Here is a 15,665-nt window from a genome sequence, read left to right as displayed (position 1 = left end):
TAATTTATATCTTAAAAACAGATAATTCAAACGGGCCCTTTGTAAATTCTTGGTCCCCTATCGGGACAAACTGCACCACAAACTGATGCTCAGACAAAAACAAACGTAAGCCAATCAGTGTAGGGAACATTCACAAAGACCCTCGTCCTCAGTCCTACTGACCTGTTAAGTAATTAAATTAAAGACTCTGGTTATCTCTGACAGGTAAGTGCCTGTTTTTCATAATACAGATCAAAAATACACAGCAGAGCTAATTAGCACACGAGTGCAGATCCCTTTTCATGCATTGATTGCAAAGAGGGTTTTTCTAATCTAATGAGCAAAGTGCCCAGAGACTTCTGAGAAGACAAGAGGTAATCTAATTATTGACTGCAACAAGAATCACGATATGACGAATTGTTTGATAATACCATAAGACCTGAGGAGGTGTGGTTTTTAGGCTGTGATACATTTTCCATGAACCACAAATCGCCAAGGTGCCTTGGTGCTGTTACAATGCTAACATCCATCGTTCTTATTTGGGAGGTTTTGGATTCTCTGCGTTTATAGACTTGATTGGACTTCCTTTCCCATCCCAAACCTTCCCTTTCTGTAGGAGCTTATTCTAGCATGAAAATCCCTCGGCAAATGCAGTGGCCTGCCTTAGCCCAGGATTACAGCTCGAGGTAGATTTAACGGGTGGACACGTGTTAAACATTTGTCCTGCTGCCACTTAGTGCAAAACACACTTGTGTGTAGAGTAATGGCTGCCTCACTGGGCCCTCTGCTGTGGTGAAGAACAGGAATGTGTGGAACAGCCAGGGCCCTTCCTGCCTCTCCGCTCCCATGTCTTCTGGATGGACACTTAGCAACTGAGGAGGTGGAACATGACGCATTTGGCAACCCCCCGAGAACCGAAGATTCAGAATATGGATTTCCTTCCTGGATTATGGTAGGGAATTTGACTTGTCTTTAGGACGCTCGTTTTGGTTTGACTCACAGTCCAGCTGGAGGGAGGAAGGCTGTAGGCGTGCGCCGCTGGGCAGAGGACATGAGCATGAGGGACAGGTTTGTAGACCTGGCTAAATGGGCAGTGCAGGAATGAACGTCAACTCATCCATGGCACCGCTGTTTCCAGGGCTGAATTTCAACTTGTCTCCGGGAGTAAAACCCACCAACGGACCAATGATTGCGATGAAATCAGCCCGACTAAGCCTCACCACCTCCAACACCACCCCGTCTCCAGTGAAGAGTGCATGCTTTGCTTCCGCCTCCCAGGGACAGTTCACCCCACCTCTGTCCTCCCTGAACCCAGGGAAAAGGGCCACCACCTCCATTGGCAGGACCTCCAGGGCCCCGAGCCCATCCCTCATGACTTCCCCAAAGATGTGGCAGAAAACCTCCATCTCCAGACTGGCAGAAGACTTCTTTTGGATAGGTGGAAGCCTTGTAGCACAACCCAAATGGAGAATGGGTCAATATGGTAAGCTACTAATGGACTTTTTCAGGGGGGAGACACAGCTGGAAGTCAGTAACCAGTGAGTATGTAATGTATAAGTTAATCGAGTACATTCTTTAACAGTTGGCCTCCTAAATCTTGGTGTTGCCACAACAAAAAAAGAGTGAAAATGTGTGTAGCGTGTATACTGATGACATCATGGCATATGGCCTCCAGACAATCCCTTTAGATTAGACTGAGTGATGCAGACTAGTGTACATCACGTGTTCCCCTCAGCTCCAGATTACTAGGGAAGGTTACCTCCCCTAACTGTAAAAAAGACAGTAATGGGAGTAAACTATCAATGACCCTGTTTGGAAGCATCTGCATTCATTATGTTCCTCCACTGATTAATTCAGGTTTACCTACATACCTAAATACATTCCATACAAAGGGGTTGCAAATTAAAGGAGAAACCTGAATAAATTAGTGGAGGAACAACAAAGGAATATGTTTTAATACAGGTGTACTGCAGGAAACAATTAAGCATTTAACATCCCATCATGCTCTGTGGCATGTATAACAATGCTGAGCAGGCCCAGTTGACCTTGATTTTGGATCAAGAGGAAAGGATCTAAGACTTTGAAAGGGGGTTATTTATTGGGACACAGATGTCACTGAATGATTAGATGAGTATGAAAATATTGTGAATCATTTGCTATGGCCTTCGCAGTCACCAGATATCAACCCAAACACTTTTGGACCGCCATGTTAGACAGCACTCTCCACCACCATCACAGAGGGAATTTCCTTTGGAAGAATGGTGTTCCATCACTCTACGAGAGTTCCAGAGACTCATAGAACCTGGCAAGAATCACTGAAGCTGTTCTGGTGGCTCGTGGCCCAATACTTTACGGAGACACTTTATGTACATTTTTCCTTTCCTTTAATTCATTTAATAAATCTACAATAGTTTTGCCAGTTTACACTAGTCTACAGTACAAATTTGGCAAGCATGAAGTATCTATGTTGAATGAAAACAAACATTAAATACGTAGGGTATAGCTTTGTAACATAAACAATGATTTAGGTCTTGGACCTGACGCTAGTAGCTAATCCGATAACCAACTATTAGTTGATAAACCTCAGCTTGAACCCTGCTGCTCTCCTTAGTGAATCCAAACATATTAAATGGGTGGCATGAATTAACATTAATGTTAACTGTTTAAAATGTAACACATTTTTAAAACACATACAGCAACGCTTACAATTCATAAGGTTATAGATTAGTAGGTGGCAAAAAAACAATGGCCACCCAAATGGGCCCAACTAGACATCATGTCCAGGGGAAACCTTGGGCAAAGTTACTTATTCTTTACATATGGGCCCAAATGGGACACTTTTAGGGTAGAGGGATATTCTACAGGGACAGGTTGTTTGTACTGTATGAACACAGTGTGTGTGTTTATGTGTGTCTGTGTGTGTGTGTATTGCGTGTGTGTGTGTGCGTGTGTGTGTGTATTCGTCCCTTCCAGTGGAGAGGTGTATGTGTACCATGCAGACAGGCACTCAGATGACCAAACTCAAGGGGAAAAAGAAGGGTCTGGTCAGGTTCTTCTACCTGGATGAACACAAGTCCTGCATCCGCTGGAGACCCTCCAGGAAGCACGATAAGGCTAAAAGTCAGTCAGTTCAGATAGAGTTACATTCTGTTACTGTTTTGATTTCTCCACAGTGAACACTCATAGCTAATTGACTGCTGGAATTCATTCCTATAATTAAAAAAAAATGATGATTCCTTGCAGTTACCATTGACTCAATCCATGAAGTGTGTGAGGGGAAAAAGTCTGAGATCTTCCAGCGCTACGCCGAAAGCCGTTTCGACCCGAACTGCTGCTTCAGCATTTACCATGGCGACCGTGTGAAGTCCCTTGACCTGGTCTCCACCAACGGAGATGATGCCCGCACCTGGATTACTGGCCTGAAATACCTCATGGCCGGCATCAGTGACGAGGACAGTCTGGCGAAGAGACAGCGCAAACGGGACCAATATCCTTAATCTGTGACTGTCTCCCACAGGGCACCTGTGGCTTCATGGCCAAATAATACCATAAGACCTGAGGAGGTGTGGTTTTTAGGCTGTGATACATTTTCCATGAACCACAAATCGCCAAGGTGACTTGGTGCTGTTACAAACCAGTTACCAACATGATTAAAACAGTAAAACGTTGTTTGATGTCATGCACATAGTGCGCAGTCTCATGTAACAAGGCTTTCAGCCAATCAGCATTCAGGGTTTAAACCAAACATTTTCTGTCAATTAAGCTTTCAGGACCAAAACTTCCCAGTTTGTTATACAGAATATAGACCCTCCCCTCTATAGCAACAGTGTTATTGTACTAGGGATTTCATGTCACATCTTTTGTAAAAGATATGTGGTCTTTGGGATTCATCCTTAACTCTTATAACACATGGTTACAACAAACCTTCTCAGAAGCAGACAAAAATGGGGATGGCAATTTGAGCCTCAGAGAGGTTCTCAAGTTGCTCCGCAAACTCAATGTGAAACTGCCCAAGCAGAAGGTCGTGGAGATGTTCCAAGTAAGATCCAATTGGATGTGGGGTGAACTGTGTTCAGATTATCTTAGATTTGCAGATTTGTGAGGCAGTCACAGAGAACATTGAAATGGTTTCGGTGTGAAACTGCCCAAGCTGAAAGTCAAAGAGATGTTCAAAGTATGATCATGCTAAGATGATCCTAGAAGTAGGGTGAACTCACACAGAACATTTCAATGTTCTTTTATCTCAGTGCTTTTAATTACATCTTGGATCTTAAAGAACAATTAACCGAATCCAAAAGTGGTCAATACTATAAGTCGCTCTGCTTAATTACCTAAATGTTTAAAAATGTTTTCCCATGAATGTTTAAGCATCCAATTTGTCAAACTATTGGCAACACTGGTATATGAGTGATTCAAAAGTGTTTTATTTATTTTAGTTAATTTATAAAAGAAAAAAGCACAATTTATAAAATATCAAGAACTAGCATTGCATCTTATTTGTTTTGGCACACAATGTGCAGTGTTGCTTAAATCTACCCCATAGTTCTGTCTGAAAGGGCAAAGTGTGTATCTGTAGGCTGCTTTTAAAGCCAGCAATAAACTTTCACTGTGACAAGACTCACCCAGCAGGAATTGAGGGGTCAAAGATCATGACCTGACAACTTGATCAGCAATTCTAGCATGGGATATATTGTCATGTCTCAAGGTTATCTTGAGAGAGTCCAGGTTGGTCACTGTACAGGAGGAAGCATGCTAAAGACAAGGCCATATGGTCACAGCTGAACAGAACAGATGGCTGTGGTTGTAATGCTGTGTTTACACTGTGCTCCAGTAATCCACACGAAGGCACTCTGTGTGCAGTGGGTTCCATTGCATTACCTGTTTTCTATCTATCTGAAGTCCTCATGCCAAACACAGTTTAATTTTGTGTCAGTTGGTAGCTGTGTAAGAAGGATTTGCAGATCTCAAATGACAGAAATGTAAAACCCCATCCCAAGTTAACCTCAAAATCCCAACTGTTCTGACTCAGAACAAAGTTGCCATCTAGAACCTCAAATAGAACCCCTTATAATCAGGAACCTTTGTTTCTAATTGCACTTCCCTGACCCTAAGCCTGTTTTATCCATCCCCAGAAAGCAGACACAGACGATAACCAGGGTTTGTTAGCTTTTGAAGAATTCTGCACCTTCTATAAGATGATATCTACACGGCGAGGCCTCTATCTCATTATGCTCTCCTATAGTAATAACAAAGAGTTCATGGACCTAAATGACCTGGTCCATTTCATGGAAAATGAACAGAAGGTAAAACTGGTTTGCAAGAAGATTACAACATTCTTTTTAAAATTGTTCAATCATGGTTGCTCTTCCTTTATCAGAATGTTTCTGTTTGATAGATGGTTGGTGTAACCAGAGAATACTGTATGGAGACAATCAGTCAGTTTGAGCCATGCCCTCACAACCTACAGAATATGGTTCTGGGCATCGATGGTAAGTATTTTGCATGGTTTTAATGTTATTTTTATGACACAGGTACAAACTTTAGTATCACAGCCCACGAAGGTATCAAAATACAAAACACAACCTGAAATAGCATGCCGAAATACAGTAATAATATGTCAATCACAGAAAAATCACAAATTCCAATTCCCAGGTTTCACCAACTACATGCGAAGTCCTGCAGGGGACATCTTCAACCCAGAGCACCACTTTGTGCACCAGGACATGACCCAGCCGCTGTGTAACTACTTCATTGACTCGTCCCACAACACCTATCTGACAGGAGACCAGCTGCTGTCTGAGTCCAGGGTTGACATGTATGCCTATGTCCTCCAGGCTGGCTGTCGCTGTGTGGAAGGTAAATGAAGACACTACAATGAGCCATCTACTTCATCATTTTCCTGAAACAAGGCACTGCTGTATTTCTACCAGTAAATGTCACCATAATCACTCACTCATGCTCTCACAATCTCTATATCTGCCAGTGGACTGCTGGGATGGACCAGATGGAGAGCCTATCATCCATCACGGCTATACCCTGACATCCAAAATCCTTTTCAAAGACGTCATAGAAACCATTAACAAATATGCCTTTACAAAGAATCCGTGAGTAGCTTCATTTTTGTCAAGTTTAGCAAACTGTGCCCTCCATAATTATTTCAAAAGGGAAGAATCTATTTGGGCTCTATATTCCAGATAAAAACTCGCTATGAGGTTCAAATATAGATTCTCTGATTTTATTTTCAGGGTATTTGTGTTTACATTGGTAACATAATTTACTCCAATCCAGAACCAGGGTCTTGCTCAAAATCTGAGAGATTTTGTGTATTTTGGATATCAACTCTGGTTCAGTTAGGAAAGATTATGCTCCACTAGAGAGTTCAGCATGTTTAAAGGACTAGGGTCTGCATTAGATATAATATACAGGGATTCATAAGATTTGGAGAATCTGTCATCTACTAGCCCCCACAGACTAGTGAGCCTGAGGACAATAAGTGTCCAACAGTTTGTGTGGATTGTCAATGTACTAAACATTTTGGTTTTTGGTATAAAGATATTTGCCAATTTTAGCCACAGAAATCTGATCGTAGTCATACTTCCAAGCAGGTTTTCTAGGTCAATTACCTTTTGCTTCCTTTTTTCTCTCTGGGTTTCTGGAATGCTATAATGCAGATAAGTGTGCCCCTAGTAAAGAATTTGTGGCCTCTCTGTTGATATGTTTTTGACTTCCAAATGTTCTGAAAGTGCTGAAAATCAAGGCTGCACACTCTAATTTGGCCCAGTTTCTCAGATTTTAAGGGAGAGAGTTAGTTGGCTGAGATCCGAAATTAAAATGTCATGCTACTTTATGTTATACGAGTAGGGGGGGGTCATGTGGATATTGGCAAAAGAAGCTGGTCAATTCAGGTGTAAATATGAGTAAAAACGAATCTTCACTACCCGGGGCATTGAAGACCCATGATGGGTCAAATAGATTTGCGTTGTACATGTGTCTATTCAGGAATTTACTTCAGCTTGGGACACGATGCATGGATTGATTGAGACAAGTCCTGGTCTAGCACACATTTCCAGTCTCCTCTGATGTCCTAAAAAAGTGGGATGGTCAGAGTTTGGGCCATATATCATCATTAGAGTAATAGGGGTAGAGTGGTCCTAAATTTTTATAATCATCTCGATCTGCAACAGTGATTCAGCGCTAGCAATGAATTTGCGTCAGGATTCTTCTGGTGGGTTTGATGTTAAGAATGTGGTTTGATTTTTATAGACGTGTTTGTGACTTCTGTCTCTTCAGGGTGCGACACCATGGCAAAAGACTGCAAATGATCGCATCCTGGTAACACATTTACCAGAATGGCTTATATCAACTGATTCACCAGAGTCTGAGAAATTCAGCTGAATGCAATTAAAAGAGTTGTGGCTAGCACAAACACAACACAAATTAGGCAATACACATGACAATGTTACAAAAAAACAAAATCAGATTTTGGCTTTGTGGGTATTTCAATGTCTGACATAAAGTGTCCATTGCGGAGTCATATAGAACATTGTAGTCCTCGCTAGCGGGCAAATCGCTCAAGCTGCATTAAATCAACTGAAGAAACAGTGTATCTCCAATCCAATAGAGGAAAACATGGTATTCTCTGCAGTCTGGTCCAGAAGAAAAAAGTCTGTTCATAGATACGCCCTTTTGTAACCTATACTCAGTGTGTTCTATAATCACATAATTGTTAAAAATACAAATGAGTGGCCGCTGAACTTATGGGGACCTTCAGAAAAAGCAACAAGAACAACCAGCACACTTGTTTGGTAATCATAAAAACAACCCCCCACAAGCTGGCATCTTGTGTTCATGGTCGAAATGTGAAGGTGAAGGAAGAGCAGGTCTCAGCTCACAGACCACAAATTAACCAGAACTTCTATGTAAATATATATATTTTTTTTTCGATAATTGTATTTTGCCAACTGTTCTTAGACTATTCAATCTGAAGTGGCTTCTCCAAAATTCACATTATTAGTTGATAGTCTCTCGTTGCATCTTCAAGGATTGAGTCAATTTAATATTCAGATTCTCGAGGGCAGCAGATAAATAGGCCACTCTTGTTGAATGTTCCTCCAACTTGATCCAGGACGGCAGATGGGCCTCAAATTAAAAAGATGCACTATGAATTCAAAATCAATATTTACTGCAATGGCTACTGTATTCTTCTATTTTTTTGTGAAGAATACAGTAGCCAATGCTCTACTGTGAGCAAGCTAACTAGCATACAATGTCACCGGTTCTGTACAAGTTGGTACAGAGGGGCAAAAAAGTATTTAGTCAGCCACCAATTGTGCAAGTTCTCCCACTTAAAAAGATGACAGAGGCCTGTAATTTGGATGATCCAGAAGAGGATTGGGAGAATGTCATATGGTCAGATGAAACCAAAATAGAACTTTTTGGTAAAAACTCAACTTGTCGTGTTTGGAGGAGAAAGAATGCTGAGTTGCATCCAAAGAACACCATACTTACTGTGAAGCATGGGGGTGGAAACATCATGCTTTGGTGCTGTTTTTCTGCAAAGGGACCAGGACAACTGATCCGTGTAAAGAAAATAATGAATTTTGAGATTTGAGATTTTGAGTGAAAAACTCCATCAGCAAGGACATTGAAGATGAAACGTGGCTGGGTCTTTCAGCATGACAATGATCCCAAACATCCCAGTCACCAGATCTCAACCCATAGAAAATCTTTGGAGGGAGTTGAAAGTCTGTGTTGCCCAGCGACAGCCCCAAAACATCACTGCTCTAGAGGATATCTGCGTGGAGGAATGGGCCAAAATACCAGCAATAGTGTGTGAAAACCTTGTTAAGACTTGTGAAAATATTTGACATTTTGACATTTGATTGAGATTAACTTTTGTTATTGACCAAATACTTATTTTCCACCATAATTTACCAATAAATTCATAAAAAATTCTACAATGTGATTTTCTGGATTTCATTTTCTCATTTTGTCTCTCGTAGTTGAAGTGTACCTATGATGAAATGAAAATGACAGGCCTCTCTCATCTTTTTAAGTGGGAGAACTTGCACAATTGGTGGCTGACGAAATATTATTTTGCTCCACTGTATATTCCAATACTTTGTGCCATACATCCCCAGGTACCCTGTGATCCTATCCATTGAGAACCATTGCACAGTGCCTCAGCAGAAGAAGATGGCTGAGTATTTGGTAGAGGTACTGCAGGAAAAGGTGGACCTGTCTACGGTCAATATGAATGAAACCAGAAAGATGCCCTCCCCAGAGCTCCTGAAAGGGAAAGTCCTTATCAAGGTGGAGATATATATTTTTTGTAATTGTGCTGTTCAACTAATATTAGCAGTCTATCATTTCTATAGGGACGGTTTACAAATTGTAAAAAACAACCCCCCAAAAATACCTTCCGGAATAACAGACTTGCTGTTATTCCTCAGGGAAAGAAACTCCCCATGAACATTGATGATGATGCTGAGGAGGGTGATGTGTCGGATGAAGACAGTGGGGAAGAGGAAGAAGAAGATGAGGAAGACACCCGAATTAGCACAGATGTAAGATTTTTTACCACTGTTAAAATAGATGGACGGTAAAATATCACTTGAAGTGAAATTATTCTCAGATTAGTTCTTTTAGCCCCTCTAGGTGGCATAACAGCCACATGGCACCTTTGTGTTTGTCATTTCCATACGCCTGATGCCCTCATTCTTTGGTTTTTAAGCTGTTTCAGTTCACAGATATTCTGCAGCGGATGCAACAGATGGGAATTCATTATCACAGTTGATTTCAGTTTACATGGTACAAAAAACAAAAACTCTGATTGCTGTACTTTTTTGCTGACTCAAGAGAACAAAGAAAAGCACCACTGGTGATAATGTCAGGTGCTCCGCTCTGTCATGAAAGGATGCCAAAGCCATTTGAGATGAGCTAGGTGTGCTCATTGATTGTGTCTGCAGGGAGTATGGAGTCTGGAATATGTTTTACTGTTTCAGGGGAGTGCTGCTGGCACTGCAGATGAATCCAAACCCAAGAAACCCCAGTCTATTATAGGCAGCTTCAGACGCAAGGTCAGCCTATTCTCTGGTACAGCTCCCACCCTCCTGGCCTCGCTTCATAACACTTTCCAATCATGTTTATGCAAATGAACGCCTCTTCAACATTCCCTCCACCATGCAAATTAGTCTTTCCTCACCAGCACAAATGCAAATCACAAAACTCCCTTTCAGCCCCCCCCCATCTCCCCTTAGTGTGTGAAGGTAGTCATTACTATCATGGGCCCATTGCTTTCCTGTTTGATTTCCCACACGGCCCAATGCACTGATTTAAGACACCTATTCTGCTGCTCCAACATATTCCATACAAACATGTTCCCTTTTGGAAGATCCTTGTTGAAACAATTGTTTCCTGTTCTTGTCTTTAGAGGAAAAGGAAGAAGAAAAAGAAGCACATGCTCCTTCCAGACCATGCGGACCAAGAGAACCCCATCGTGAGAGACGAAACACAAATTGTGTATTACAACAGGTAAAGGCAACTGAACAACACATACTGTTATCAAAGGCTTTTACCTTTACTTTGAAACTAGTGTGTCAGATTAACACCAGCTTCCATCTCTCCTGACCTATCCCCTCTACTTACCCAGGAGAGGGAAGACGATGAGGTTATCCAGAGCCCTTTCTGACCTTGTCAAGTACACCAAGTCTGTCCGCGTCCATGACATAGAAACACAAGGTGGGGAGGAGTTTCAGTATTCATACAAAAATATTTTACTGAATAGTTAATTCAGTATGTCTGAATCAGTATGTTTTCTGGTTGGCAGCGTACATGAGTAGTTGGCAAGTGTCTTCTCTCAATGAAAGCATCGTGAACCAGATAATGGCTCTGAAGCCAGCTCAGCTGGTCCGCTTCAACCAGAGACAGCTACTACGTGTTTACCCCTCCAACTACCGCGTGGACTCCAGTAACTTCAACCCACAGCCATTCTGGAATGCAGGAATCCACATGGGTGAGACTCACTGACCATTTAAAACCTTTACGTTGATTTGCATGCATTCATATTCACAGAAGAAAATGTATTTGTTCTACTTTAGTCTGGTTCACAATTGCAGCTGTACTGACACGCGTTGAAGGTAGAGCTCTGTGGTGTAGTGGTTAGCGACACAACATTTCACGTGGGCGAACCGGGTTTCGAATCTCAAGAGGGTAATACATTCTATTGCGGTTCGGCTGAACTAGGCTTGCCTGGTTTCTTGTTCTTCACCTTTCAGTTGCACTGAATTACCAAACAGAGGGCCGCATGCTTGAACTGAACAAAGCCAAGTTCTCAACCAATGGCAACTGTGGATATATACTGAAGCCCAAGTGCATGAATCAAGGCAGGCACCTTTACAAATTATAGATTAGTTATGTAGTACCTGTATAGTAGTTGTATAGTGACTGCATATTATATAGTTGTATAGTAAGTATAATAACAGTATAGAATGATATTTGTATGGTAACTGTATTATATTGTAGTTTCATAGTAACTGTATAGTATGTAAGTTGTATTGTAACTGTATAGTATGGTAATATGGTAACAGGAGACTGTAAAGTAAATGTAGTATATTTTGGAAGTTAGTAGCAGTACATTAACTATATAAGTAAAGCTAAAGTGACAGGTAAGACAGTTATACTTAAAGCTGACACTAGCAGACAGATACTAAACACAGTAACAATTTACTTTGAGAGTCCCAAAAGTGTGCCGATAGATGCTCTACAGATTGTCTACTAACTATCGGTAACATTTTAACTAACTACCTACTAACCCTAACCATTACTAATATACTAAATCTAAGTATATTTATTTATTCTATCCCTAACCCTAACTTTTAACCTAAACCTCAATCTAAACCTAACCCTAACCTTAGCAAGCAGTTGTCAATCAATCAATAGTTTGTTGAAAGTTTGTTGATAGTATTACTATCTACAGAACATCTACAGATGGAAATTGGGACCCTCAAAATAAAGTGTAACCTTAAACACTTTAAATGTTATGTAGTTGTTTCTTGAACCAAGTGTCTGCTGGCTAAACGTTCCCCTCTGTATTGCCCAGGGTTCTTTAATCCTAACTTGGAGGACCCTTTGCCAGGACAGAAGAAGACTCAGCTGGTACTTAAGATCATCAGTGGTCAGCAACTGCCAAAGCCTAAAGACTCAATGCTGGGGGATAGAGGGGAGGTGAGGCGTGTGGGACAACCTCATTTGACCTTGTGCATGTGAGGAGACTACAGGGCCCTTTGTCTTGTCACGTGTGAAGATGTCTTTGTTGTTATTATAGGTTATCGATCCCTCTGTAGAGGTGGAGATCATCGGTCTGCCGGTCGATTGCTGTAAGCAGCAGACGCGGGTGGTGGACGACAACGGTGAGCCTGCCTCGACAGCTATGCTATTTATATACTGTCTTTTGTTTTTGAAAGCTGCTTGTTTCACTGAGCATTTTGGATATTCTGAATAAACGCTGTGGGGGAACGCAATGCACGATGAAGATCTTCTTTCCCTGTACCCCTGCAGGTTTCAACCCAATGTGGGAGGAGACCATGGTCTTCTCACTCCACATGGCCCAGATTGCACTGGTGCGGTTCCAAGTTTGGGACAATGATTCACTAGGACAAAAATTCATCGGTCAGAGGACCATAGCCTTCATCAGCATGATGCCAGGTATTATTGTCATTATAGGAATTGTCTCAGGGAGCTGTTAATAAAATGGGGCCTACTTCTTATTTAAAAAATATTTAGAATATCAAAATTTGTCATTATTATAGATCACTCAGAAAAACAAAATGCATATGATTTTTGTTGGATAATGTGGGAAATTGTTTATTTTTATGTCATGATCTTAATGCCAGGTTATCGCCATGTCTATCTTGAGGGCATGGAAGAGGCGTCCATCTTCGTCCATGTCGCTGTACACGACGTTTCAGGAAAGGTAAAACCGGATTGAGTTTGGCGTTGCCCGGCCACCAAATTAAATTTGAATGAAACAAGGATCTTAACTGTCTGTAATAATGAGTAAATTCAACTCGACGTTATCTTCAACACTTTGTGAAAGCTTGTTTGTTCAATGTCACGTAGGTCAAGTCAAGTAACGCTGTCAAGGGTCTTCTGAAAAAAGCTACAACAAAAGGGTTGTTGAAGGAGCCCAAGGTGGTCTCTGCAGACCTCTCCAATTACTCATCCGAGGATGCTCGCCAGCGCTACCGTAAAGAGCTAGACTCCAACTCCCAGGAGAACAGCGGGAATGGCAGTAGGTTGATGATCCCTGCAGGGTTGGACTGCCTTCAAAGAGGGGCTCAGAGCGAACCAGTGAAGAGAGCTAACAGGGTGAAAACTCTGGAGGAGGAAATCCAGAGTGGTTGCCTGAAAGAGCAGAAAGGGAAGGAGAAAAGTAAAGGGATCCTTTTTCGCATGTCCTCCACAATCTCCGGCTCTGGGGCTTCCCTCCCGTGCATCAATGCTAAAAGCCCAGAACCGGAGGATGTATTTCAGTTGTCTCACCCAAAGGTTCCAGAACCGGAGGATGTATTTCAGTTGTCTCACCCGAAGGGCCCAGGACCAGAGGATGTATTTCAATTGTCTCACCCGAAGAGCCCAGGACCAGAGGATGTATTTCAATTGTCTCACCCGAAGGGCCCAGGACCGGAGGATGTATTTCAGTTGTCTCACCCGAAGGGCCCAGGACCGGAGGATGTATTTCAGTTGTCTCACCCGAAGGGCCCAGGACCGGAGGATGTATTTCAGTTGTCTCACCCGAAGGGCCCAGGACCGAAGGATGTATTTCAATTGTCTCACCCGAAGGGTCCAGAACCGGAGGATGTATTTCAGTTGTCTCACCCGAAGGGCCCAGGACCGGAGGATGTATTTCAGTTGTCTCACCCGAAGGGCCCAGGACCGAAGGATGTATTTCAATTGTCTCACCCGAAGGGTCCAGAACTGGAGGATGTATTTCAGTTGTCTCACCCGAAGGGCCCAGGACCGGAGGATGTATTTCAGTTGTCTCACCCGAAGGGTCCAGAACCGGAGGATGTATTTCAGTTGTCTCACCCGAAGGGCCCAGGACTGGAGGATGTATTTCAATTGTCTCACCCGAAGGGTCCAGAACCGGAGAGACAAATTATGTTGTTTCAGGCATCCTGGCCACATGGGGAGCCCCAGTCTGAGTCCATTCATGCAGACTGTCTGGGCCAGGAGGTCCAGTCAGAGTCCATTCATGCAGACTGTCTGTGCCAAGACAAGCCAGGTCAGTCATTTGAGCCTGAGTGGCCAGACCCATTACAGATTAAAGACTTAGCTGAAGAACCAAAGGCCATCACTAAACCTGAACCCCTGGCTGTATCAGAACCTCTTAATCAGCCCCAAGCCCTGTCTCATGCCCTGCCCCAAGCCCTGTCTCATGCCCTGCCCCAAGCCCTGTCTCATGCCCTGCCCCAAGCCCTGTCTCATGCCCTGCCCCAAGCAGTGCCCAAGCCCTTCCCCCAGACCCTTCCTCATTCTCTGCCTCAACCCCAGGCTCTTCCTCATGCTCTGCCTCAACCCCAGGCCCTTCCTCACCCTGAGGTCATTCTCCGAACACGACGCCCACCATCCTCCCCTGTCAGAGTAAGGCGGACCCTGGAGACCATAGGCAGCCAAGTTCCCTCCGGCACATTACAGACAAAGGCCCGCTCTCGCAGTGTTCCACGCAAGCAGCACGCATTCTCCATGACCCCTGTAGCTGACCGCAGGGTTGCTGTTCACTGGCAGCCTCGAATACCTTCCCCTCCTCTGCTCCAGAACCACAGTAGCCATGGCCAGCCAGCGAAGCCTATACCCAACGGCCTGCGCCTGTCTGACAGTGACTCCAGCAGCAGTGACAGTATAGACAGTCTGAGTCTGGAGCTCCTGCCCTCACGTGTGCCTGTCAGAGGGCAGAGGGAAGTTGGCACGCTGCAGAGAGAGATGAACGCCCTCTTTGACCAGAAAATGAGGGAGATTCGCTGTAAATCACCACTCTTTTTTAATGGTAAGAGTGACTAATTCTATTGACGGTTTTTCATAGACCACCTAGAGCAGCATGCAAGTTTTGAAGATTAATTGTTTGTAATTTTTTGTCATAAAATCTAGTTGCTCTTGTTGATTTAATTTTTTTTTTAAATGGTAATTTAGCAGGTTTTTTAATCCCGAGCAATTTGTGTTAATGTTTTTGATCCTGGAAATATTGTGATACTTCTTTCTGTTTTACTTTCAGATTACTCTACACTATAGTTATCAGTCACTACAAGGACCACGGTAGTCAATTGGAATAAGCACGGGACATGGAAATACACTTTTAAACACATTACATTGTATGTATGTAGATGGTTTATGTATGCAGATTTACAAAATGCCATTTCACATTGAGACCAAACAACTTTATTAGATATAGTAATTTAAATCCATGGTTAATCTGGGTATTTAGATTTTGTGTCAAAATGCATGTGTTTTGAATAGAATGTAATCCAAAAGTGGTAAGTAGTTCTAAATGGAATAGATTAGAAAATAAATTAATTATTAGACTGGTTTCATTGAAAGATGATAGAACTTTTTTATTTGTTTATGTAAATTCACATCTATAATAACAAGAACATTTATACTTAAATGGATGGTTTTATAGATTGGACAAG

At 42.5% G+C, this 15,665-nt stretch overlaps 1 protein-coding gene across 1 annotated transcript; it reads left to right on the top strand.

The window, feature by feature from the left end:
* The first annotated feature begins 716 nt into the window (after window positions 1–716).
* plch2b (phospholipase C, eta 2b) lies at window positions 717–15,567 on the top strand. The gene is made up of 21 exons (XM_020055320.3): window positions 717–1,462; window positions 2,953–3,099; window positions 3,223–3,466; window positions 3,889–4,018; window positions 5,112–5,282; window positions 5,375–5,468; window positions 5,632–5,835; window positions 5,963–6,083; window positions 9,120–9,291; window positions 9,432–9,545; window positions 9,984–10,058; window positions 10,412–10,512; window positions 10,631–10,719; window positions 10,808–10,993; window positions 11,256–11,363; window positions 12,080–12,204; window positions 12,305–12,389; window positions 12,538–12,684; window positions 12,873–12,952; window positions 13,099–15,025; window positions 15,251–15,567. Exons 1-21 carry the CDS (start codon window positions 1,066–1,068, stop codon window positions 15,265–15,267), a joined length of 4,734 nt encoding a protein of 1,577 aa, XP_019910879.3. The 5' UTR covers window positions 717–1,065; the 3' UTR covers window positions 15,268–15,567.
* The last annotated feature ends 98 nt before the right edge of the window (window positions 15,568–15,665 follow it).

The sequence above is a fragment of the Esox lucius genome, chromosome 17, assembly GCF_011004845.1.
Source record: "Esox lucius isolate fEsoLuc1 chromosome 17, fEsoLuc1.pri, whole genome shotgun sequence".
NCBI lineage: Eukaryota > Metazoa > Chordata > Actinopteri > Esociformes > Esocidae > Esox > Esox lucius.
Note: the sequence above shows the minus strand (reverse complement) of the source record. Positions and strands in the feature narration are given on the sequence as shown.

Bases quoted from the DNA above. Each gene is read 5' to 3' on its own strand.
- plch2b (XM_020055320.3), top strand. From the start codon at position 1,066: ATGGGCAGTGCAGGAATGAACGTCAACTCATCCATGGCACCGCTGTTT. The intron at 3,100-3,222 runs GTCAGTCAGTTC...GATTCCTTGCAG, and splicing joins GAAGCACGATAAGGCTAAAA to TTACCATTGACTCAATCCAT. The intron at 6,084-9,119 runs GTGAGTAGCTTC...ATACATCCCCAG, and splicing joins TATGCCTTTACAAAGAATCC to GTACCCTGTGATCCTATCCA.